The sequence below is a fragment of the Lepidochelys kempii genome, chromosome 4, assembly GCF_965140265.1.
Source record: "Lepidochelys kempii isolate rLepKem1 chromosome 4, rLepKem1.hap2, whole genome shotgun sequence".
Classification (NCBI taxonomy): Eukaryota; Metazoa; Chordata; order Testudines; family Cheloniidae; genus Lepidochelys; species Lepidochelys kempii.
Window position 1 is genome coordinate 12,647,659 of NC_133259.1, and position 25,221 is coordinate 12,672,879.

The following is a 25,221-nucleotide window of genomic DNA, read 5'->3' on the forward strand; positions in this document are numbered from 1 at the left end:
GGGATTTCTTTATTTCTATTTACTTCTATTTTTTATTAAAAGTCTTCTTGTAAAACACTGAATGCTTTTTCATTGTTCTCAGATCCAAGGGTTTGGGTCTGTGGTCACCTATGCAAATTGGTGAGGCTTTTTATCCAACATTTCCCAGGAAAGGGGGGGTGCAAGTGTTGGGAGGATTGTTCATTGTTCTTAAGATCCAAGGGTCTGGGACTGTAGTCACCTAGGCAAATTGGTGAGGCTTTTTACCAAACCTTGTCCAGGAAGTGGGGTGCAAGGTTTTGGGAAGTATTTTGGGGGGAAGGACGCGTCCAAACAGCTCTTCCCCAGTAACCAGTATTAGTTTGGTGGTGGTAGCGGCCAGTCCAAGGATAACGGGTGTAATATTTTGTACCTTGGGGAAGTTTTGACCTAAGCTGGTAAAGATAAGCTTAGGAGGTTTTTCATGCAGGTCCCCACATCTGTACCCTAGAGTTCAGAGTGGGGGAGGAACCTTGACAGTGCTTAACTCAGTTTTCATTTCAGCTTTCCAGTTCACCTTTAACAGACATCAGTCATTACAACTTAATTCAGGAATCAGATATCACTTCTGCCTAATTTGGGATTTCACAGGCAATAAAGATGCACCCTTTTCTGTTACACCTACCTCCTCAGTAAGTTTAGTGTTGGATTTTTCTAAAGCATCCACCTTTGCCTGCAGATTGTTTACAGTGGCACTGTCAAATCAAAAAGAAAAAGCTACTGGTTACTTTAAAAATAAATATAACCACCACTTTATGTCTCTTAGATCATACCATAATAGAAAAGAACTTGTTACCTTAAGTGTCTATTGAGTTCTTCTACATAATTTTTCTGGTCCAGAATAGCAGTTATTTGACCATCTCTGAAAAACAGACACAGTGAATAGTCAGTGTTTCCTGATATACAGTTCTCTCCCAACCTACAAGCAACGATTGTCTCATGGGACTATGGGCTGTGCTTTAGCCATTCCTATGGCCAGCTCATCTTTAATCCTTCAGATACTGGTCAGTTCTGTGGTGTTTCCTGAGGCCTCTAGGGGACAATTGTTCTTTACAGAAGGGAAGGCCTGTTACCACTGGGAAGAAAGGCCAGGACTACCAGGCAGAGCTCATTCTACCTGATCCAACCTTCCCTACCAAGAATGTCCCCTCCATCTTGACCTGTTTAGGTCGTCGGTGGGGGTGGGGGGGGAATGGATTCCTAGCATGGACCCTAAAGTGGTTCCATGATGAAGGGGCTGTCTGAGGCAGAGGTAACACAGGCATGCTGCCACTTCAAAATGCTTATATGGGGCCAAAAGAAGAATATAGAGTGGGATTATTCAGCAGATGAAGGGGAGAAGAGAGAGAAAAAAAAATTCTCTTTGCTCCCATCTCTCAACTTCAGATACTATGGTCAAAGATATTCATCTTTAAAGTTCTCAGAGCACACAGGTCTGTGCAGACAACATTGCTATATAAGACCTATCTGTACCTGAGAAAAAAGCTATTTGGATTGTGATGGAGTCTACAGGACTGAGTGTGAATTCCTCCATGTGACACATCCGTATATTGAAAGATGAGAGCAGTTGTGATCTGTGTCTGTATATAAATTACTTACAGCCCTTGGAATTCGGACAAGTTGTCAGTGCAACCTTTAGCAGGACAAAGTTTGTATAATTTGCACAATTGAATGCCCAATCAATCAAGGAAGACATTTTGATTAGCAAGAGAAAATTCAAACAAACAAGTACCGGTATTGTTCTGCGTACTGCCTTCAAGCTTACAAAACAAAGTCATCCCCCTAAGATCCACTCAACAAAAGCTGAAAACAGACTTTGTTTCATGCATTTCCAGCATGAAAAGTTAAATAAAAACAAATTATTTTTCAAAAATGACAAATACAAGAGGAAAGTGCAAACTTTCACTCTGAAGAATCAAGGTAACACCAAATGAATAGAAAATGATAGAACTTCTGATCAATGAAGAAGAGGATTTAATGAATTTCAGAAGTACAGAAAGTCATATTTGTATGTATTGTATATTCCTGTATTTTTCCATTTCCTGTTCCTATACAGTGTTATACATCTACTTGCACATATGCAGGTATAAGAACTCAAACTAATCCGATAAGCATAATCTGGTTCATGTACACAATGGGAGATTTATTTCTTATGCATCCCCCTTTGATGCTAGAGATTGAAGACTCTCTTACTGGTCATATAATTGTTTGGAAAAAGAAAATTCCAAACCACGCAGCTCTTAAATTGAAAGAGCTCTAGAAAATGGCCTACCACAAGTTTGATCGCTGAGCCTTTTTGCTTTGTAAAATGCTCTCTGATTTAATTGCTGGTTAAGTCAATAAATGCAACCCCTTGCCCCTGAGATTCTGGATACTTTCCTGTTCTTTCCTTTGTTAACCTTCTGAATTCCATCCCAGAACTATAATTAGAACAAAAATGGAATTCACCATGACTGCAGTGTTTTAATTAAAACTACAGGATTATGGGTCAACTTGTAATACTACTCAAAAACCAAACAAATAACCCCTCTTCAAAAAAGGACACAAGTTTCCCTTTGTACTTACCCTTCATTGCCCTTACTGCTGTTCCCATCCTTCAAGTACATTGAAAAATCAATAACTCCAACCTACAAAGGAAGATTTTAGTATTTTACATATGGCTCTAACACTCTACCTAAATATTATTCTTTTTACCTACACAATTTCAGCATCATTGGTTTGTTTATAAGATCAATGCATTGAATTATAATCTAGGATAAATCCACTATACCAACAATCTACCCAGACTGATAAAAACAAGGATGAGCTCAAGTAGAAGGTCAAGTTGCTACCCTTTGTAATGCAAGTGGAGTACTGGAAGGAGGGAAGGACAGCAGATCTTGATCAACACACTCCTATACACACCAGCTACGTAAGCTGAATCAGGCATGCATGTTAACTTACTTCCCTCTTGTTAACGGCTATAAATGATTTCCTGACACACGCTTTTAGACAAACTAATACTCCTGACCCCGGTCAGAGCAGCATTCCCCTTCTTTTCAGTTCTCTTCCCCAGCTTCATTTCTCAGTTTTCACTTCCTCCTCCTTGGCCTGGTACTAAGTTTCACTCTGCTGTGTGTGACCTGTACGCAGGTCACAATGGGGAGCAGCAGCAAAGAGAAACAGAAGGGATGGTCTCTCAGGCCGGTCATTTTAAAAAAAACGAACAAAGGGAACAGAGGGCAGTGGCACTCCGCCAGAGTGCGAGACAGACCATCGCGGCCCAGTAGGTAGCGGTGGAAAGTGTTTTGACAGCACTTCTATGTAAGAGATGTTACATCTAAATGACAGGTTTCAGAGTAACAGCCGTGTTAGTCTGTATTCGCAAAAAGAAAAGGAGTACTTGTGGCACCTTAGAGACTAACCAATTTATTTGAGCATGAGCTTTCGTGAGCTACAGCTCACTTCATCTAAATGACTAAACCAAGTACAAAAGGGTCACCTCCAATGGCAAATATTGAGGAGGAAGGTAGAATAAAAAACAGCAGCAAATAAGACACACACACTTGCTAGTCTGCAAAACCCAGTTTGTAGCTAATACTTACAGTATTCCCCTTGTTTAACTAATTGGTATAATCGAAAACATACAATCAAAAACCAGCAATTCATCCCAGAAATACTTACAACATCTAGGGATTTATTCCGATTATTAATATCCAATACCTGTGAATCCAAGTCTTCTCCTTTCATACAGAAGTTTGCATCAATGACATTCAACCCTACTAGGAGGCCAGCAATTATGTGACCTTCTTCTTCCATTATGAGAGCATTAGGCTCATAAAATTCACTGCAAGATGCACCAAAAGAGACAGTAAGTATTACATCACTCAAACCTTTAAAAAACAAGTTGGAGTTTGCAGAGACACTTACAGATAAACTGGCATGAGCTCTATTACCCACTACACTCCTGCCCTGTGACCTTCTAAGACAACAATAAAGTGTTAACACCCTCCCCTCGTATCTGGTCAGACGGCTGGCCGCTAGCGGACAGTCTATTCATCAGCCGTACAGCCGACATGGCTCTATCAACATACTGCTGCTCTGACCTGAGAGAGATCTAGAAAGGGGAACCTCTTAACTTGCTAAGCCATGAATGTGAGACAAAGGCCCAACGTAAGGGAGGCTTGATAGCTCTGTAGGTATATCCTGCACAAGGTAAGTTACTGCAGACAGGTCTCAGGTTTCCAGCTTTGACTGAGGTAATGTAGCACTCAATTATTTTTCAATTTAAAAGCAAAAAAGAGTCATGAATGCTAAGCGAACATGAAACTTTAAAAAAGTTACATACCCTAACTTTTCTCTGTTATAAACCTCCCATCTGATACTAGGCCACCCTACATTTTCCTAAGGTTAATTTCAAGCTTCTCCACCCACACTCAAGATAATTGAAGGAATTAAAAAATGAATATTCATAAAGCCAAAAATACTAAAAACTCATAACAAAGAAAAATATGCAGGCAATTATGCAATACTACTTAGCACTTTTCATCCATAGATCTCAAAGCAGTTTACAAAGTATCATTATTGCTGTGATGGAGTGTCCACCACATATAGGACTGGAAAGAGGTAAGGTGGCCACATAAGCCTAATAACTCCATAGCCTACACCTGGAGGAAGAGCCAGGGAGCACGGACCGATTGTAAACAGGCTCAGCTGGGAAGGAAGAGGCAGGGTCTACAAAGCCAGGAAGCTGGCAACAGACAGGGGCTGGGCTGCTGGGAAAGGGCAGTCACTCCCTGGGAAGAGGGTTGGGAGGCTGCAGAGGTGTACAGCCAGCAGTTGCTCCCTGAAAGGAGGGAGTGTGAAACTGGCAGACCCTGGGAGAAGGAAGGGCAAGCCAGAAGAGTAGGAATCAGCTCAGGGAATACACAGCAATGTTGGGAACTGAGCCAACTTTGGCTGCGTGTTGTAGGGTCACTGGGCTGGAAGCTGGAATAGAGGGTGGGCCCGGGCTGTCCTACCCGCTGCTGGGGAAGTGGCATTAGAGAGCCAGGGAATGGGAAGACTGCCTGGGTCACTGTGGGACTGACAGAGAATTGCAGGACTGTACCCCAGAAGGGGGGGAAACGCTGAGTGACCTAGCTGGAGGGCTGAGTCAAGAAGAGGACAACACTGAGGTTTCTGGAGCGAGAGAGGAGCTGCAGACCAGAGACAGACGGAGCGATTATGTCCAAACCACAGAAAGGGCATTGATCTCGAGAGCTAAACCCCAGAGGGACCAGGAGGTGGCGCCAGACTAGCAGTGAGTGGCACACTCTGTGACAATTTCCATTTTATGGATGGGGAAACGGAGGTACTGAGAAGTGAAGTGACTTGCCCAAAGCCCTGTGCCCTATCCACTGAACACTGCCTCCTCACTATACAGACCCCTTACTCCAATTACCTGTGTTACAGCACCTCTTTGTAATAAATGAAATGTTTGGATCTTTTGCATGCTGTTACTACAACAGTGGAAGATAATGGCTTTTGAATCGCAAGCAGGAAGCTGAACAGTTCCCCATCACTCAAAACAAGCTCCAGATTTCACCAGTGCCGCTGTCCCAAATCAAAACTACAAGTATAATTGTTATTCCAGTGTTGCAGAGTAATAAAAATGCATTATAAAATGCCCTTTGAGTGCAATGGATCTACATCACTTGAGGACAGAGAATAAAATGAAACTCTCAGATTCAAGAGAGAAAGAATTGCTCACCTGAGAAGATCCTTTCTGTTAATCAAAGCTTTCATGTATTCTGAAAGCTTCTTCTGCATTAAGGCCAGGCGAAGCCAGGCTCTTCCTCTACCCGCAGGCGTCCTACCAAAGCCCAGAAACAAAACAAAGAAATTACTCACATGTTATAATATATATATTCACACAAACCTTGAATGTCTTACTCTGCTTGAAATCTCTGCAATCTACACATTATCTCAAAGTTGCAGCTTTCAGCAATTACTGTAGGTGGAAATTTGGGTATGCAACTACAAGTGCCCACATACAGTGTTTATCCCTGCAATCATTTGTCTTTTTCCTATCTTCCCTTTTTAATCCTCTTGGGTGCTGTTTCTGCAAAGAGCTAGCAATACTTATCTAGACAAAGATTATCAGAAACATTCAGAGAAATCAAGTAACGGGGCATGGATATAGAAAGGGGTCAAATGCAATTGTCATACTGGGCAAGTTAACAGAAGAATTCAGCCACACTCATTTTGGACTTTAACACAGTGTGGGTGCCCAAATATCTCTCAGGTAACCAATCCTCAGCCTGTTGAAGAACTGAACAGGGGATTTGTAGTATTGATTAAATATGGTTTTCTCAATGCTAGGTGAAGTTCTGAACATATCAAACAAGAATGTTTTATGGTTTTGATAGTTAATCTTTCACACTTTCTTCCTTCCCCCATTTTGGCCAGCAGGTGGAAAGTACATGGTTTTAGAAATGTAGAAACTGACATGCTGGATCAGAGTAATGGCTCACCTAATCTGGTATGATGTAGAGCAGCCAGTGCCCAATGCTTCAAAGGAAGGTGTAAACCACCCATATAAACAGTAGAATGATTAGAGGGAAATTATTTTTCACCTCCCAGCACTTAGTCAACTGGCTTGTATCAGGAAGCATGTGGAGGACTTCATTTCATTATTCCAGCTAGTGTAACCTGAGGTATTTTTGTTATCCTTGTATGTTTTCTTTTTTAATGCTACAGTGCTCTGGGCTTTTGTGACATTTTGTGGCAATGAAATGCATCAGTTTACATGTGTACAAAGGTTGGGGTTTTTTGGTTCATCTGTTTTAATTTTGTCACCTTTTAATTTTATTGTTTATCCCCTTGGTCTTTTGTAAAACGAAACAGTAAATAATGCACTCTGATCCTACAAGCTGTACCATGCAGGCAGACTCTGCATAGAGCTTCAGTGAAATCCAGGGGCATGAGACTCTATTCACGTGGAACAACTTTCAGGATTACAGCCTGTTATGAATATAGGAGACACCTTCTCTATATTATTTGCTATTTTATGTACCTCTCATGTCACCTATTCATCTCCTCTCTGAACTGAGAAGTCTTAATCCTTAGTCCCTCCTCATGGGGAAGTTTTCCTAAGCCTCTATTCATTTTTGTTGCACTTCTGTAGATATTTTCTATTTCTGCTCAATTCTTTTTGAAAGGGGGAAGCAAAACTGAACACAGTATCTCAGGTGGCTAAGTAATATAAAGGTACTATATTTCCAGAATGATTCTGTCTCCGAATGCAATCTAACATCTTGTTTGCCTTTCTGGTCATTACCAAGTCTTCCATTTATTTAAATTAAAAGAAAAGGATTTTTTAAAAAAAGTCGATCAACCTCTATCTCCAGTGTTCCAAGATATCACAGAAAATTCCTATCTAATGTTCTCCCTCTTTAATGCCACTTTTCTTGAGCTAGAGTGAAAGAGATTCAATAAGACCTATTTCTGGTCCCTCCACATATCATTCATTTATTGCCAGTACTAAGTGTGCAGTTCTTCAGGAAGCCTCCTTGCTCTTTTATAATGAGAAAACATCCTCTCCACCACTAATTCCTTTGCTTGTTTTGGTTAAAAGCTGCAGATAAAGCCCTATTTATTGCTTTCACTTTCATCTCTTACTTACAATTAAACCCTACAGTACTGAGTCAACAATGTAATGCTGTTGCCCAAAAAAAAAAAAAAAAAAGGGCAAATGCAATTTTAGATTGCATTAACAGAGGCACAGCATGCAAGTCACGGAGGTGACAGTACTGCTTTACTGAGCGCTGGTTAGGCCTCAGCTGGAGTACTGTGTTCACTTCTCGTCACCAATGTACAGAAAAGATCCAGAGGCGAGTGACAAAGATGAAGATGATCAAAGGGAAAGAATGCAAGCCATATGAGCAAAGGCTGAAAGAACTGGGTATGTTTCGTTTGGAGGTTTTCAAAAAGAGGATGGATAGCCATCTGTCTTGGATAGTTTAGACCCAACAAATCCTGCATCTTGGCAGGGGGTTCAACTAGACCTTCTAACCCTATGATTCTGCCTGGAAAGCAACAGATCAGGGGACAGGTCTACACTGCAATAAAACACATGTAGCTGGCCCATGTCAGCTGACTCAGGCTCGCAGGGCTCAGGCTGTGGGGTGTCGATTTTAGGGGTCTGGCTGGAGCCCAGGCCCTGAGACCCTCCCCGCTTGAGGGGGTCCCAGAACCCAGGCCTCAGTCTGAACATCTACACTGCAGCCTGAGCCCTGTGAGCAAGAGTCAGCTGACATGGGCCAACTGTGAGTGTTTTACTGAAGAAGTGTAGACATACCCAGGATTTCACTTACTTAAGCCCCGGCAGATCTTTAACACTTGCTGTGATCTCTCCAGCTTCAGGAACAAGCTTCTCTACCAGCTCCAGAGGTCCCCAAAATGACTTATTTTGTCCAAGAAAAGTCTTCTTGGCTAGAACAAAAAGATATAAATAGATTATTAGTTTCTCCCACATCTGTACTGTCTTAAATACATTCTCAAATTTGTTCAAAGTGAAACTAAAAGCAGAAGTGAGACTGACCCAGGGTGTCTAGCCCGGTAAATGAAGCTGGGCCAGCTCTCCTATGCTCGTGCAGGGGCTGCATTTGACAAATTAAGAGCACAAGGTGACACCTGGGGGCTGTAAGGTCAGGGAAAGCCCTGGTGAGTCATTTGGGAGAGGGTCTCTCAGGAAAGCTGCAGAAAGCTCTTCCCTGGGAGGGTCTTCAGAGACACTGTAGGTTTGGGACCTGGAAGAAGGCTGAAGGTGGGAGAATGGCAAGAGGGTTTGCTATCTGGTGTCCTCAAGCCAGAGAGTGAGCACTGGAAGAGGCTGAAGGCAGAAGCAAGCAGCAGGGGGAGTTGCCTGCTGGCTCTAAGCTGGAGAGGGCTGATGGCATGAGTGCACATCAGCTGGAAGGGCCGTGCAGCTTATCCACCGACACCTCTGGGGCCAGAGACCTGGACCCAGAGGAACCATGACAGGGCTGGGGGAGTAAGATGCTCCCAGCACAGAGGCTGTGGGGGTTCCCACTGGGAAGAGCAGGGTTGCACACCAGCTGGAGGGGCTAAGCTGGAGAGCCGAGGCTTGGGGAAGGATGCTGGAGCTGTATACTGAATGTACCGTTTGGACTATGCTGGGGAAATCTGGACTATGGTTGTGGGATCTTGGTTATGGATTTATGTTCATGGAACTTTTGTAATAAATGAACCCCACAAGGGCTATCTTTATTCTTGGTAGGACTCCATGGACTATTTCTGGGGACTCTAGTGGGGAATTGAGGCAGGTGTGCCAGTCATGCCACAATCTGCTACAGAAGGGTGCTCTAGTCCAGACCTCTGGAAAGTTCTGGTTTCAGAATTATTACTGACAATGCTCTCCTGCAATTTATATTTAACTTCCTGTAAACAGCTGGGTTCAGGGATCGATTCAGAACCAGAAAATTATACTTACTACTTGCCCCGTGTGTGACTGACTGCTTTTTATGTTTTCAAGCATAGGAGATGAATGTATGTATGTATGTTTAAGGACACTGCACTTGCTCAGGGTTTGAAACAGACACTTCTTAAGCAAAGGCAGATACCAAATATGGTACCTGGGGGCCCACCTGCGAGAGCCAGAACAACATACAGGTGAGCACCCTAGCCTCTTCACCAATAGCAGCTGCTGGGCTAGAATTTCTACCAGGATGCTGTCACGGGCCTTTCTTCTGGGTGTGGGGTGGTGTCATCTGTCAGATCAGCATCTTGCTAGTAAGTAACAACTCCATCCCCTCTAGCTACTGGAGGAGAGAAGCTTGGGTTCTTTACTCTCCTGTGCAGGGTCCAACACTCCTTCACGAGGGTAGGGTCTTCACTGCTCTACTCCTCCTATAGCCTCTTCCCAACGCCTGCCTCCACCCCTGCTCATAGCTTTCTCAAGCAGCAACAGCATGCAATTGATTTGGTTGACAATTTCACAACTACTCATAGGATTCTGAACAGCAGCACTGAAACTGATCCAAAATTCATTAACACCAAAGGTATGGACAGCACTTGAAGCAAGGAAGCAGTCTTTCTGCAGAGTTGGGCAGACAACACTGTGTTGATTTATACACAAGTTACTTTTGGATGGTTATTTTCAAAACCCTAACTAGTTTGTTTCCGTTTCTAACTTGAAAGCAGAAGTTAATAGCTTAGACATCCACACTCATGATGGATGTTTTTTTCACTCACTACTGATTGGACAAGTTAATTTTTCTAAACCTGCACTTTGCAATGCTGATGTTCTTCTACTGTTATAAAACAGGAAAACTATTCCCCCAAGCATACTGCTACTATAGCCAGCATAAGAATTACTAATTCAATAAGTACCTACTGTAAGCCACTAAAATAGCTTTGCAGGAGGTACTTATAGAAGCTGCAGGGTATTTATACAACCTCCTGTCCATTTTTCAGAGCAACTGCAATTTTCATTTCAACAAAGTAATAACATTTCATAAAGGCAGTAAAAAAAATCAGTGAAGACTGTTTAGCATTTGATTAGGTACACAGATTATTAAAGTCAAATACACACTGCTTGCCCATTTTGAAAAGTGCACTTCAGGTTTAAGTCACACAACCCCTAAAGTTTACAAATGTAACAAAACTAATGAGAAAAGCTCATAGTGCTACAGTAAGCAAGAGGAACAATACTACATTTCTAATACATGAGGAGGAACAGAAAGTTAGGGAATCATAAGTTTCCTGAGGAAGTCATTTTCTCACCAATCATTCAGCAACAGTCAACTGCACATTGAACAAAATCGGTTTAAAAATTACAAGAATCCGTGAAAGACAACCCTCCACACTCCTTACACATGATTATGCCCAAGAGCAGATTTTTTTTTGCAATTTATGACATCACAGGTCAAATGAAATCAAATGGACTGACTCTGTTCATCGTTCCAAGATTATATTTAAACTGGACCAGACGCTAGGCCTCCCAGTGTTACGGTCTTTTCTGTGCAACTCCCTCCATGAAAGGGAAGCCAAAATCCCTCTCCTATCTATTTTCAGAATTCTTAAGTCTTTTCTGTTGGGGTCATTTTAGCTAAGTTTTTTTTTAATCAAATGATCATTCAACTCATGTAATGTACTTAAAGTGCTCACTTAGAACAACACAGTGTGCTGGTAGTTCATAATGTCGGCTTTTAAAGTCAAACTGCCAACTGGGCATGTAATTTTGGATTTGTGCACATCTATACTTGTATGCACGCACAATGTTGTTCCACTATGCAAGTCTGGCACACACAAATACACACCTTCGAAGATTTGGGATTTAGGTTTTGGAAAAAGTAAATTTAAACAGTGGCTTGAAAAATACATCACCAGTCCAACTGTTTCCTTAACGTTAAGAAAAAAAGACCTACATATACCACATAATATAACACATCCGTGCTGGTTCCTTTGAAGAGCACGGCACAAATTCTGTGGCTTGGTGCAGGAAAAAAATGTATTCTTTTATCAGGTGCTGGAATCTACTGTGTCAGATCCTCAGCACTTCAGCAGGGACAAGAGGACTTTAAAGCTGCCTTGCAACAGCAGCTGAGGATTCTCCTAACCATGGGATGATGTAGCCAGTCCAACATCAGCCGTTTCTGGCCCTGCTGGCACGGTGGGTAGTCTGGAGCACAATGCACTTGAGCAATCCTGATTGGCAGAACAGTCCCTTGGGAATGGGCATTCACTGGCATCAGTTAGAGAAGTCTTGAAGCTACTCAAACTTGCAATGGGGATTGGCTCAGCCCTGGCAGTACCCAGGTTCAGAGGGGCAAAAAGATAGTGTAAAGGCACCTAAGAATCCTTGTCCCCCTTGTGGCTGAGTATATCCCAGGTATGCTGGAGAAGCAGTCCATTTTATTTTATGTACTACAAGGACTCCATATACATATCAAAACTCCATAATACATGATATTCTGAAGTCATTTTCATTTACACCATGTCTTTGTAGGACATCAGTCCTTATGCTTCTTAAGGATCAATTTTTTCATTATTATTACTAGAATAAATAGCTGATGGGAATGAATGCCTTTGGCATTCACCATAACATTATCAATCATGACTGATTAATTTATCACATAGGATGCAATGTATAATTCCAAAGGGACTGTACTGTTATTTACCTATAAAACTGGTACATCATTTTACGAGCTTACTGAAAAAAAATGTAGGAATATAGTATCGGTCTTATTTAGTCTGATTTGGTACCTACAATTAAAAAGTTAGATTTTGAAAATGACTATCCTTGGCATTCATATCCCCTATACACAACACAGGAGAAGTCAGGTAGGCATTTAGAGTAACATTCTTACCTTTCAAGCCATGTTTAAGGCAGTGTTCCATCACTACAAAGAACTGCTGAAGAGGTGCATAGTCAGAGTCCAGTGTTCTGCCCAGATTAAGTGCTGATTCAATCAACCCCTTTATACTCAGTTTAGCCATATTCATCAGGTTCATGCGTTCATTAGCCATGAGATAATTAGGATCTAGAAGAAATCAAAAGACAGTATTTGGTAACAAGAGTTATTTTAAGTACAGTGAATCATCTTTCTATTTCCTTGGTCTTCAAAACTAAGGAATTTAAGGGCTCCATTTTTCAAGTGGCAGTGGCCCAGTTTAACCTGAGGCACGCCATTCAGGCCTTTTAGTTGAGGAAAATTTTCTCTATCGGAATTGACCAAAGGCTTTTTAAAAAAATTTATTGGCAAAGTTGGAAAACTATATACAGACAGGAAGATAACCAGGCACATGCTGATGCTGCCCTGATATTGAATTAGTTAAATGAACCTTCAAAGGAACAGTGTTGGAAGACATTCATTAATAGTTTACTTAATGTCTTATAATGCATTACAAAATGTCATGACAGCCTCACTTGCTCTAAGGACTCACGTAATCTGGAAGGAGGTTGTACCTTTGTTGCATCCAGAAAAGAGTGAATAGAAGAAGGGCAGGCAATTAAATGCCAAGAGTACTTTGCTTGTAATTTGCTCTTCTCTCAAAGACAAGGAACTCTAAATTCAGTTCAGAAACTGTAAGTGACACACATATAGGAGAATGACTCTCTTTAAAAAAAGCAAAATATTGTACATATGAAAACAAAATATGAACAGCAAGGATTCTGGGTGGTACTGTGCTGATCCTTCAAGCTCCAGTTTAAGCCCACGTAGAATAACCAAAAGCACCACACAGTTGAGACTTAAGAGAATTGTTTAAAATTTAAAAAGGCTGTTTGCTCTGAGCACTACTGATATTTGCAAACATGCTCCTCTTCCTCTTAAGGATTTATCCACCAATTTATCATCCTCTGTCTTGGCTCACATCTCCAACTCTGACATCTTCTTGTTAATTCAACTGCAACACAACCCAAACTGAGTTGCTTCCCACTCAAAACTCTTTCCATCACACCAATGTTGCTAACATGCATCCTTCTTGGGACCATCAACTAGTCAAACTGCTGTCAATCTCTGATGCCTCCTTTCCATCCCCACTGCATTCAGGCCTTTCATTCTATCTTATAACCAAAGACAGTTCCAGAACAGCCTTCCCAGGGGAGCAGTGGGGGTAAAAAACCTAACTGGCTTCAAGACTGAGCCTGATAAGTTTATGGAGGAAATGGTATGATGGGACTGTCTACAATGGCATGTGGCCCATTGGTGACTGCCAGTAGCAAAAATCCCCAACTGCTGGCAATGGGACACTAGAAGGAGAGGGCTCTGAGTTACTACAGAAAGTTCTTTCCCAGGTATCTGCCTGGTGGGTCTTGCCCACATGCTCAGGGTCTAAGTGATCGCTACATTTGAGGTCGGGAAAGAATTATCCCCAGGTCAGATTGGCAGAGATCCTGAGGTTTTGTTTTGTTTTTTGCCTTCCTCTGCTGCATGGGTCACTTGCGAGTTTAAACTAGTGTAAATGGTGGATTCTCTGTAACTTGAAGTCTTTAACCCACGATTTGAGGACTTCAGTAACTCAGCCAGAGGCTAGGGGTCTATTACAGGAGTGAGTGGGTGAGGTTCTGTGGCCTGCGATGTGCAGGAGGCCAGATTAGATAATCACGTGGTCCCTTCTGACCATAACGTCTATGAGACGGACTCTCCTCCCACTGCTAGAACCAGAGTATGGACAAATTATTTCCCACCTTAACTAGTAAAACTTCCTGTTTTCAGGCCTCCCCTTACCTTCCTTTTCTCCTTCCAACCCATCCAAAATGCCAATCAAACAGTATCATTTTTTGTCACTCTACCCATCTCTTTATAGCACCATCCACACTATAAAAAAAAAAAAAAAAAAAGGCCAGGGAGCCTCCGTATGACATGACTGTCCCTGCCCTGACAAGGATGAAAAGTTGCAACGTACCACTACGCAGGAAATCTGTATTGCTGAAGTGTTACCCCACGTATGGGTTTCAGTCCTGTCTACGGTATTACTTTCACTATTGTAACTGGGTCCCTCAATTGTTATATTTTAGCACAGATAGTGCCTTAATAGGGGGAAAAAGCAATCACATGTTTCACAACTCCTTTCCTGCCAACATCACTTCCTTGATGAGCTCTTACACTCCCCCTTCCAGCTGCCTACTTTCCACCCATTAACTACTCCTTTGTCTCCTTACATGCTGTTCCTTTCACTTGGAACTGCATGTCAACTAACTCATGTCCCTAAGCACTCTTCTTTCCTGCTTCAAAATGTTCCTGGAAATGCATCTTTTCTGCAAAGCTTTCCAGCTAGAACGATCAACCACCACGGTGTTTGTTCTGATTTGAATTGTACACTCATGATTTTAGACTAAAAGCTCCCCAGGGCAAGGGATTCCATTCTTTGTAACATTCTACCTGTTATAAAGCTTTATGTGCACTAGGGGTGGGTCTACACAGAAACTAGACATCCGTGGCTGGCACTGCCAGTTGATTTGGGCTCATGGGGCACGGACTACAGGGCTGTTTCTTTGCTGTGTAGACTTCTGGTCTCGGGCTGGAGCTCAGGATTGAGGACCCTACCAGGTGGGAGGGTCCTAGAGCCCAGGCTCCAGCCCAAGCCTGGAAGCCTATAGTGCAATGAAACAGCCCCATGAGCCTGAGTCAGCTGGCATGGGCCAGCTGTGGGTTCTTCATTGCAGTGTAGACATACCCTTTGCCACTTGGTATGCAGTCTACCCATTCACCACATTTGTTAGCAGTTTTAATAGACCTAGTGGCAGAAATGACTGAGGGTATGTCTACACTACGAAATTAGGTCGAATTTATAGAAGTCGGTTTTTTAGAAATCATTTTTATATATTCGAGTGTGTGTCCCCCCACAGAAAATGCTCTAAGTTCATTAAGTGCATTAACTCGGCGGAGTGCTTCCACAGTACCGAGGCAAGCGTCGACTTCCGGAGTGTTGCACTGTGGGTAGCTATCCCACAGTTTCCGCAGTCTCCGCTGCCCATTGGAATTCTGGGTTGAGTTCCCAATGCCTGATGGGGCTAAAACATTGTCGCGGGTGGTTCTGGGTACATATCATCAGGCCCCCGTTCCCTCTGCTGATGAGCTCTGCATGGTCACCTCTGCTGATGAGCTCTGCATGGTCACCTGCAGCTTGCCACGCTGGCCAAACAGGAAATGAGATTTAAAAGTTCGCGGTTCTTTTCCTGTCTACCTGGCCAGTGCATCTGAGTTGAGAGTGCTGTCCAGAGCGGTCACAATGGAGCACTCTGGGATAGCTCCCGGAGGCCAATACTGTCAAACTGTGTCCACAGTACCCCAAATTCGACCCGGCAAAGCCGATTTAAGCGCTAATCCACTTGTCAGGGATGGAGTAAGGAAATCGATTTTAAGAGCCCTTTAAGTCGGAAAAAAGGGCTTCATCGTGTGGACAGGTGCAGGTTTACATTGACTTAACGCTGCTAAATTCGACCTGAAGTCCTAGTGTAGGCCAGGGCTGAGGATCACTAAGTGTCTATACAGAATGGTACTCTGCCCTACAGAAGCATGCACATATTCAACAAGCAAGTGAAGAAAACAAATATTTGAAACTGAAGCAAGATTATATATTTTGATACTTAAATACCTGACAGCTGCTCAGCTATGTATGGTGATGGAAACCATTTAAGTACCTGTATAGAAAAACCCTAAGCAGTAGTAACATAATCCAAAACATTATTTCCTCTCTTATAATGCATATCATTAATATTCCAAATTTCATGCTACTTCAAAAGGAAGAGGAAATCTGAGGGGAAACCATATTTCACATTTTTCCCTTAACCAGTGGATAACGATGGGAACTGGAATTGCCCATGAAGTAAACAGAACAAAAATTCAACTTGAATTCACCATAGCACACCAAAGCAATCGATGCACTTCCAGGACTGTTGGTATGGAACAGACCTGTTAATGAAAGAGCAAATGTATTTTTCACGTTAACTAGTGTGAAAGGCTCTGCTCCCCCATAGGTGCTGCCTAACCATCAGGCACTACAGGCGCTCTTCTGTCTTGGAGTCCCACTCTTGATAGTTGCTCCAGCCCTGCAGTCATCTGGCCCCTCGGAGACTCAGACCTCTACTAGCTGGGCCACAAGCTGTGTCCATCTCTTCTGGGGTATGTAAAGAATCCAAAAAATGCTAGTTCTGATGACCAACAAGGGGCTTCACATGGCCAAATTCCCAGAGGCGGGACTCTCTAGAATGTGGGGTATTCTGGTCCTCAGTCTCTAGTATGGGGGGGAGAGACTTTTTGTCTCCAGACCAATGGGGGTGAGTAGGGGAACCTGAACCTGCCCTCTTCTCCGGGTTCCAGTGTAGTGTCCAAAGGTAGGTCACTGAGTCCTGCACTCTGGAGTTCCATGCAACAAGAAACAGCAAAGACATGTAAAACAAAATAAATCGAAGAAGTCTTAAACTTTGCAAATATCTAGTCCTTTTCCTTCAGCAAGTTGGGCAGACCATCAGCAGACAGGAGCTCTGGCAGATGGGCCTCCTACAGTGCTCCTTTTGCAGAGTTCAGAGCATAGATCACCTCCACTGGCTTCCTGCAAGTGAGCTACTCTGCTCACCTTTTAAGCTCTTCCATCACCCAGTGCATGCCTTGCAGGTGTGATGTGGGCCCAGAGCAGCCTCCTTGTCCCCTTCCTCTCCAGGGTGGGGTTTGTACACCTCATTGCACCTAATAACTCCATTCATTCAGAACGTTTTTAAATATTTTTTTTTCTTAACATTAAGGATTAGCAGATCTCACTCCAATTCCCAGTGGACAGATGTCTACACTGCTATAGGTACTAACTGACCCTTACTGCACAACAGTAAATTGAATGGGCATAGGAACCAAATTACCTCTTTACCCTAAGATGGTCTCTTCATGTCAGGGCTGAATTACACCTATGAACTGGGGAGGATACATATGCACTGCCATTACCTGTACTGGACCTGTTTTGTGGGTAGAAGGCTTCATAGCTAACACTTTTCACAAGTACTAAATTCACACATACAAAAGGAAAAAGCAGCTATTATACAGTAATTTACTTCACACATCACCAGACATGCACTATTTTTCCTCACTATTGTTACTTCCATCAAAATTACTTTCAAGAGGGAGCAAAGCTTAGTAGAAATGTGATAGCCTCCAATTCAGACTCCAGGACCAAAAATCCAAATGCCAACTAAGAACTTTAAGAGTCTATCACAACAACCCCAGCACTGACTGTCTACAAACATTTCGCAGACTCTCTGAAGAACATTAACATGCCGAAAAACAAAGCCACATATCTGAAATATTTTTCAGTCTATGGCCTTCCTTACTTTGGATGGATCGATGCAGTCTTGAGCTTCCCGATCGAAGGGAAGTGTTAGTGATGTCAGAAATAAAGAACAGTTACTTACCCTACAGTAACTGCGATTCTTCAAGATGCTGAGGTACAAGTACTACAGCTAAAGATCTGGAACTGAATATAAAGCATGCTCCTCTGTACTGCAAAGTGTTACGTAATCCCCATGAGGTGGTTTGACCAGAGAAGCAGCTCAGGAGACCATGAACTTAGTAAGGTCAGCAGCGAGACACCAGAAGGAACAAGTGTTTTCAAAGAACGGAGTGAATTTTATTTCGATCAGGAATTTGATAAGGTAATGCAGAACTTAACTGATGAAGAAAGAGAAAGAAGCTCTGCTTTTCCTAGTTAAACTGTGTGTGCACAATAAAAAAAATCCTCTCTCTTCTAAAACTCAAAGCTCAGAAAATCTACTACTATACATGGAAGAATTGAGAGAAGAATATTTAAGTTATGACGAATCAGTCTGGATTTATTTTAAAGGAGGAAATAATAGTTAACTCTCACTATTAAGAAAGCCTAAAGTTTAGGATTCCATTGCTGAAAGTTCCTAGGAAATTTTTGTTTTCCTTTCTGAATGGTAGGAAAGGAATAAAAGGAAGCCTTGGTATGCATGTGAACAGTCTTATGACAATACCCATTCACGGTTTATTTTATACTCTGGAAAACACATTTAAGGAAGTAATTGATTGTTGTAATAGGTTCTTTTATTTCTAGTCTCCAGAGTAAAAGTCAAATTCAGCTACATCAGTCAGTTTTTATTCTGGGTCCCTGCCCAAGAAGTTGATGGACTGATAAAATAACCCATCTTCCTTGTAGTGTTCTGTTATTCCACTAAGTGTAAAATCTCCAAGTATACCGTGGCTTTGATCCTGGAACATGGAAGGAATGACAACAAGGAATTTGCAACAAACAAAATCCATTTGTAATTTATTTTAATATATTTTAGTTAACTTCAAAGTAATAATTTAAGAATTCAACTCTCACAGAAGGCCAAACTTCAATAAAAGGAGTTACTTTAGTGAATAAGGTTTACAGATTGCCTTTACAAAACTATTATTATTTTAATATAATAATTCACCTAGTTTGTATGTTGCGCAGATTGCTAATTCATAAAATTGACAGTGCAGGTAGAGGATAATCACCTATACTAAAAATGGAGTTTAGAAAAAAAAGCCAGAAATAGAATAGTGTTGTTCATTATAAAGAGATACTGCATGTGACTGCAGTTAAAACAAAGTTAATATCTCTGAATACTTCCTTTTGTTAGCTTCTGGGAAATGATAATAAACAATACCTTACATTAATTTTCTAAATACTCATAAAATAAGTACAATGTTTTAATTACAGGAAACAGACTTGTACTATTTAAATCCATTCTGAAATCAAGGATGGACAGGATTCTTATAGTTTGCCTCCCCTGGGAATTTAACAGATGATGTACTGCTTTATACATACATATTCATCATATATATACAAAGACATTAGAAGCAAGAGGAAGACTAAGGACAGAGTCGGCTCATTATGACTCAATGAGGGGGGAAAGACAATAACAGAAAATGTGGAAATGGCAGAGGTGCTTAATGACTTCTTTGTTTCGGTTTTCACCAAGAAGGTTGGTGGTGATGGGACGTCTGAAATAGTGAATGCCAGTGAAAATGAGGTAGGATCAGAGTCTAAAATAGGGAAAGAACAAGTCAAAAATTACTTAGACAAGTTAGATGTCTTCAGATCACCAGGGCTTGATGAAATGCATCCTAGAATACTCAAGGAGCTGACTGAGGAGATATATGAGCCATTAGCAATGGTCTTTGAAAAGTCATGGAAGATGGGAGACATTCCAGAACACTGGAAAAGGGCAAATATAGTGCCCATCTATAAAAAGGGAAACAAGGACAACCCGAGAAATTACAGACCAATCAGCTTAACTTCTGTACCCGGAAGGATAATAGGGCAAATAATTAAGCAATCAATTTGCAAACACCTAGAAGATAAAAAGGTGATAAACAACAGTCAACATGGATTTGTCAAAAACACTTCGGGTCAAACCAACCTGATAGCTTTCTTTGACAGGGTAACAAGCTTTGTGGATGGGGGAAGCAATAGATGTGGTATATCTTGACTTTAATAAGGCTTTTAATACTGTCTCACATGACCTTCTCAAAAACAAACTAGGGAAATACAACTTAGATGGAACTACTATAAGGTGGGTGCATAACTGGTTGGAAAATCATTCCGAAAGAGTAGTTATCAGTGGTTCACAGTCATGCTGGAAGGGCATAATGCGTGGGGTCCCACAGGGATCAGTTCTGGGTCCGGTTCTGTTCTATACCTTCATCAATGATTTAGATAATGGCATAGGGAGTACACTTATAAAGTTTGTGGACGATACCAAGCTGGGAGGGGTTGCAAGTGCTTTGGAAGATAGGATTAAAATTCAAAATGATCTGGACAAACTGGAGAAATGGTCTAAGTAAATAGGATGAAATTCAATAAGAACAAATGCAAAGCACTCCACTTATGAAGGAACAATCAGTTGCACACATACAAAATGGGAATGACTGACTAGGAAGGAATACTGCGGAAAGGGACCTAGGGGTCATAGTGGATCACAAGCTAAATATGAGTCAACAGTGTAACGCTGTTGCAAAAAAAAATATTCTGGGATATATTAGCAGGAGTATTGTAAGCAAGACATGAGAAGTAATTCTTCTGCTCTACTCCACACTGATTAGGCTTCAACTGGAGTATTGTGTCCAGTTCCGGGTGCCATATTTCAGGAAAGATGTAGAAAAATTGGCGAAAGTCCAGAAAAGAGCAACGAACACGATTAAAGGTCTAGAAAACATGACCTATGAGGGAAGATTGAAAAAACTGGGTTTGTTTAGCCTGGAGAAGAGAAGACTGAGAGGGGACATGATAACAGTTTTCAAGTACATAAAAGGGTGTTACAAGGGGGAGTGAGAAAAATTGTTGTTCTTAACCTCTGAGGCTAGGACAAGAAGCAATGGGCTTAAATTGCAGCAAGGGCGGTTTAGGTTGGACATTAGGAAAAACTTCCTGTCAGAGTGGTTAAACACTGGAATAAATTGCTTAGGGAGGTGGTGGAATCTCCATCACTGGGGACTTTTAAGAGCAGGTTGGAAAAACACCCAGCAGGGATGGTCTAGATAATATTTAGTCCTGCCTCAGGTGCAGGGACTGGACTAAATGACCTCTCAAGGTCCCTTCCAGTTCTATGATTCTACGATTCACTACCGAACAAGATGTGAAGTTCCTTTAAAGAGCCACCCATATGGAATGAATACATTACATTTTACTTAAATCTCATTAAATCATCACAATTTTTTAAATTCCTTTCCCATCACTGGGAATGACTGATTACGAAGCTATTGTAGGTAAACAGAAGCTTATATCTTTGCAATCAGACAGTTGCTCTACAAGAGAAGTTCTTTCAGTGATATCCCAATATAATACCAAAGCACTACTGCAATATTGAATTGTCATGTCATAGTACTTTGTTGAATCCATTGCTCAAATTAGGACGGAATAACAAGGCAATTACCCAAAAGAGATTCTATTTACAGTAGACACTCAGAGTTACAAACAGCTTGGGAATGGAGGTTGCTCGTAACTCTGAACAAGACGTTATGGTTTTCTTTCAAAAGTTTACAACTGAACATTGACTCAATACAGCTTTGAAACTTTACTTTGCAGAAGAAAAACGCGGCTTTTAACTATCTTAATTTAAATGAAACAAGCATAGACAGTTTCCTTACCCTGTAAATTTTTTTTTTAAAATAAGTTTACATTTAACACAGTACTGTGCTGCATTTGTGGGTTTTTTGGGTCTCTGCTGCTGCCTTATTGCGTACTTCCAGTTCCAAATGAGGTGTGGGTTGACTGGTCAGTTCATAACTCTGGTTATCATAACTCTGAGGTTCAACTGTACAACACAAATAAATTGCTAATGGAAACATCAAAGAAACCATACAGGACAACTTCATAGGTAACATGTTGCTACTATTGCTATATTATTTAAACCCCGGAATAGATTCAATTCACATAACATACTGTACATTGTTCCAGTGTTCAACACTCGAACCTACAGTCTTAGCATGCAGTTTAAGGAAAAAGAAAAGGAGTACTTGTGGCACCTTAGAGACTAACCAAGCTTATGCTCAAATAAATTGGTTAGTCTCTAAGGTGCCACAAGTACTCCTTTTCTTTTTGCGAATACAGACTAACACGGCTGTTACTCTGAAACCTGTCAGTAGTTTAAGGAAAGAGAGTTTTCATGTAACTAGAACACCTAGAGGGATTTATGGAACTGCCTACAGCTCATGCTGGAACACAAATGACTGCTTAAGCTACAAGAAGCATAGTTTAGCTAAAATCACTACATATAGATTTCAGGATCTTAGATCTAACCCATGTACTCTGCAACTTCTCTCTACTGCCACTGTCACTGTAAGCAGCTGTTTGTTTGATTTTCACCATACATAAGAGGCAGCAAACAGTAAGGATGCAATTCTGGCCTCACTGAAGTTTTGCCTTTGACTTCAATGCAGCCAGGATTTCACCTTAAATTTTCTCAAATATACTTTCAGATGATTTTATAATCTAGAAGTGGAAACTTCCACAGAACAGACCTCTTTCTGGTACCAATATTTAAGTTTGAGTATTGGGTGCCAGTAGTAATGCTCAGAATAAATGAACCGGAGTTGCGGACAGATTATCCCACAATACAGGTAACCTCAAAAATAGCCTGTCTGGCCAATCACACTGCTTTCCTGAGACTGCAAACTCTGTATTTTTAGTCTTGTAAAATATATGTCAAGGGTAACCCATATTCCACCTGTAACTGGATGCACCACAGGCCTCTCTCCATCTTGTTCCATGGAGAAGCTAAGTGACGCAGAGGATAAAAATTTTCAAAAGCACCAAAAGGGCTCATGAGTTTTTCCAAATGTGATTTAAGCACTCAGGAACCTAAGTCACACAGAAAGTCAATGTAATTTAGGCTCCCAAGGACTTAAGTCAATTTAGAAAAAGGGACTTAAGTGCTTTTGACCCAGACTGCGTTTCTCCCTTCTCTCTATAGCTAAATTCATTTTGAAAAATTAAGAAATATTAAACTAGAAGCTTTATCAAGTACAGAATGTCATGGGATGTTTCTGCCAATGTGATCTAATCTATTTAGGGTTACTCCCATTCATTAGAATACTTTTAAATGCTCCCTTAAATTTCATCTAGGCTCTAAATGTACAGGGTGAATCTTAACCAAAAACTGGAAAGACTATTTCCATGTATTCAAAAAGATATGGAAGCTGTATCACGTAAATATTTTGAAGTGTTATTGGTTTATCCCAATTACATATTTGCAAAGCACTATTTTTGCCAAGTGAACAAGCCCCACACCACAGACAATATCACGTTCTGTCTTGGGCCTGGTCTACACTAGAAAATCAAGTCAGCTTAACTACGTCACTAAGGGGTGTGAAAAATCCACACCCCTGAACGGCATAGTTAAGCCAACCTAGCCCTCAGTATAGACAGTGCTAGATTGACAGAAGGCTCTCCTGTTGACAACACAAATCCCACTTGTAGGGGATGGAAGTACTGTATTTTGTCAGCAAAAGTAAAGACAAACAGCGTTTATGCTGGCCGACTTTTTGCAACAAGGCCGTGTCACTAAAAGCTGTATAGTGTAGACAAAACCTCAGTTAGCATCCAGACTCATTTGTATACAACCAATTAATTTTAGCAGCTCAAACTATTGAACTTCGAAGTCTGGTATAATTTCAAGTGCATCTAGAGAGACTACATCCATTGCTAGTTTATAAATAGAATTTCCAAAGGTGTGTAAAGCCCCCTGGAAACATTATAGGAGACAGTGAATCATCGAGATAGGGAAAATTTACGCAAAGTATAAATTTGCAGTCTCTCTTTTTGAGGAGCTCATTTATCCCTCCCTCAATGTGCTCAGCTTCTTGCAGTTCTACATCTTGTATCTGCCTCCAAATACAATTTCTGCCAGTTAACAATGTACTTTCTACAGCAGCGATCAGTGGCTTGTTCAAAATGCACTAAAATAATTTAGAAGATGAGCTTGCATTAGAAAATTACAGTACAACCTCATTTTTACAGAAGTAATGAAGGGCATCAGATAAGTTTGGACAAAAATTTTTCAGTGTAATTAAGAGACACTCAGGGACATGACACTTCTAAATTACAGGGAATCTCAACTAATTGAGGCTGTACTGACAATCTCTCTGGAGGAATATTATGCAAAGTTCTGGTAGCTGGAATGGAAAATAAAATCAGTAATAACTGTAACAGAGTTAAAAGAAAGTTATAAAATCCAGCGTCTCTCAGGTCCCCACATAGACAAGCCAACTCAAAATAAAGAGGAATTAACTAAAGGTGTGAAGTTAAAGCACATTACTTATGAATGAGAATGTCCACATGGGTGTAAAGTGGCCTTAAATTTACTGGAGGAGGACTAAACTGAACTGAACTACTGCCACTTTACTTCTGAATGAGACCATCCACTTCACAACTTCAGTTAATTCAGTTTAACGTTCCTGACGGTCCTCATGTAGACATGCTCTCAGTTTTAATCTTTCATCAAGTGTTACAGTTCACTGGCTGCCATTTTAAGGAAAAGGAATACAAGTGGGAATAAATGCTCAGAGTACCACACACGCAAAGCAGTTCTCTTAAAGGTGACCTGCAAAGAAAAAAAAAAAAAAAGGGGGCTTGTAACTTGTTTCTTTACAATGTAACAAAGCAGAGTATAAAGAAAAGGAGGACTTGTGGCACCTTAAGAGACTAACCAATTTATTTGAGCATAAGCTTTCATGAGCTTCAGCTCACTTCAATGCATCCGATGAAGTGAGCTGTAGCTCATGAAAGCTTATGCTCAAATAAATTGATTAGTCTCTAAGGTGCCACAAGTCGTCCTCCTCTTTTTGCAGATACAGACTAACACGGCTACTACTCTGAAAGCAGAGTATGTTTCTGCAAAAAGTTTTTTCTTCCTTCTTGCTTTTTTTACATTATAAATTCAAGTCTTGTCTACTCTGGACAACTAGGAGAATTGGAAAACTGGCAAGATAACAACACAGATATTAAAGAAAGGAACCCTGATTTTTTATTTTTTTTAGAGGGGAAGTAATTTTTATTCAGACTTTTTTTTTTTTTAAAAATGGTTTTTAAAATTTTTTTTTTGTTAACATCTATTTTATTTGTACACTTAACAAATAATGTTTGGGTTTTTTTTCTTAAGGATTTAGCAACCTCTTCTGTTAAGGACCAGGAAAGCTCCCTATACATGAGTCACCCAAGGAGTCTTTCCTCCAAAAA

General features: G+C 41.0%; 1 protein-coding gene across 10 annotated transcripts in view; it reads right to left on the minus strand.

Annotated features, from left to right (window-relative positions):
- The window catches only part of RUFY3 (RUN and FYVE domain containing 3), a 97,070-nt gene that overhangs the window by 44,411 nt on the left and 27,438 nt on the right, over positions 1-25,221 (minus strand). For all 10 annotated transcript variants that reach the window (XM_073340391.1, XM_073340393.1, XM_073340390.1 and 7 more), the window contains 7 exons: positions 12,372-12,545; positions 8,355-8,472; positions 5,750-5,851; positions 3,721-3,844; positions 2,584-2,645; positions 815-880; positions 644-713 (listed from right to left, as the gene is read on the minus strand). In XM_073340391.1, coding sequence (XP_073196492.1) covers positions 644-713; positions 815-880; positions 2,584-2,645; positions 3,721-3,844; positions 5,750-5,851; positions 8,355-8,472; positions 12,372-12,545 — 716 coding nt within the window. The remainder of the gene's footprint in view (positions 1-643; positions 714-814; positions 881-2,583; positions 2,646-3,720; positions 3,845-5,749; positions 5,852-8,354; positions 8,473-12,371; positions 12,546-25,221) is intronic.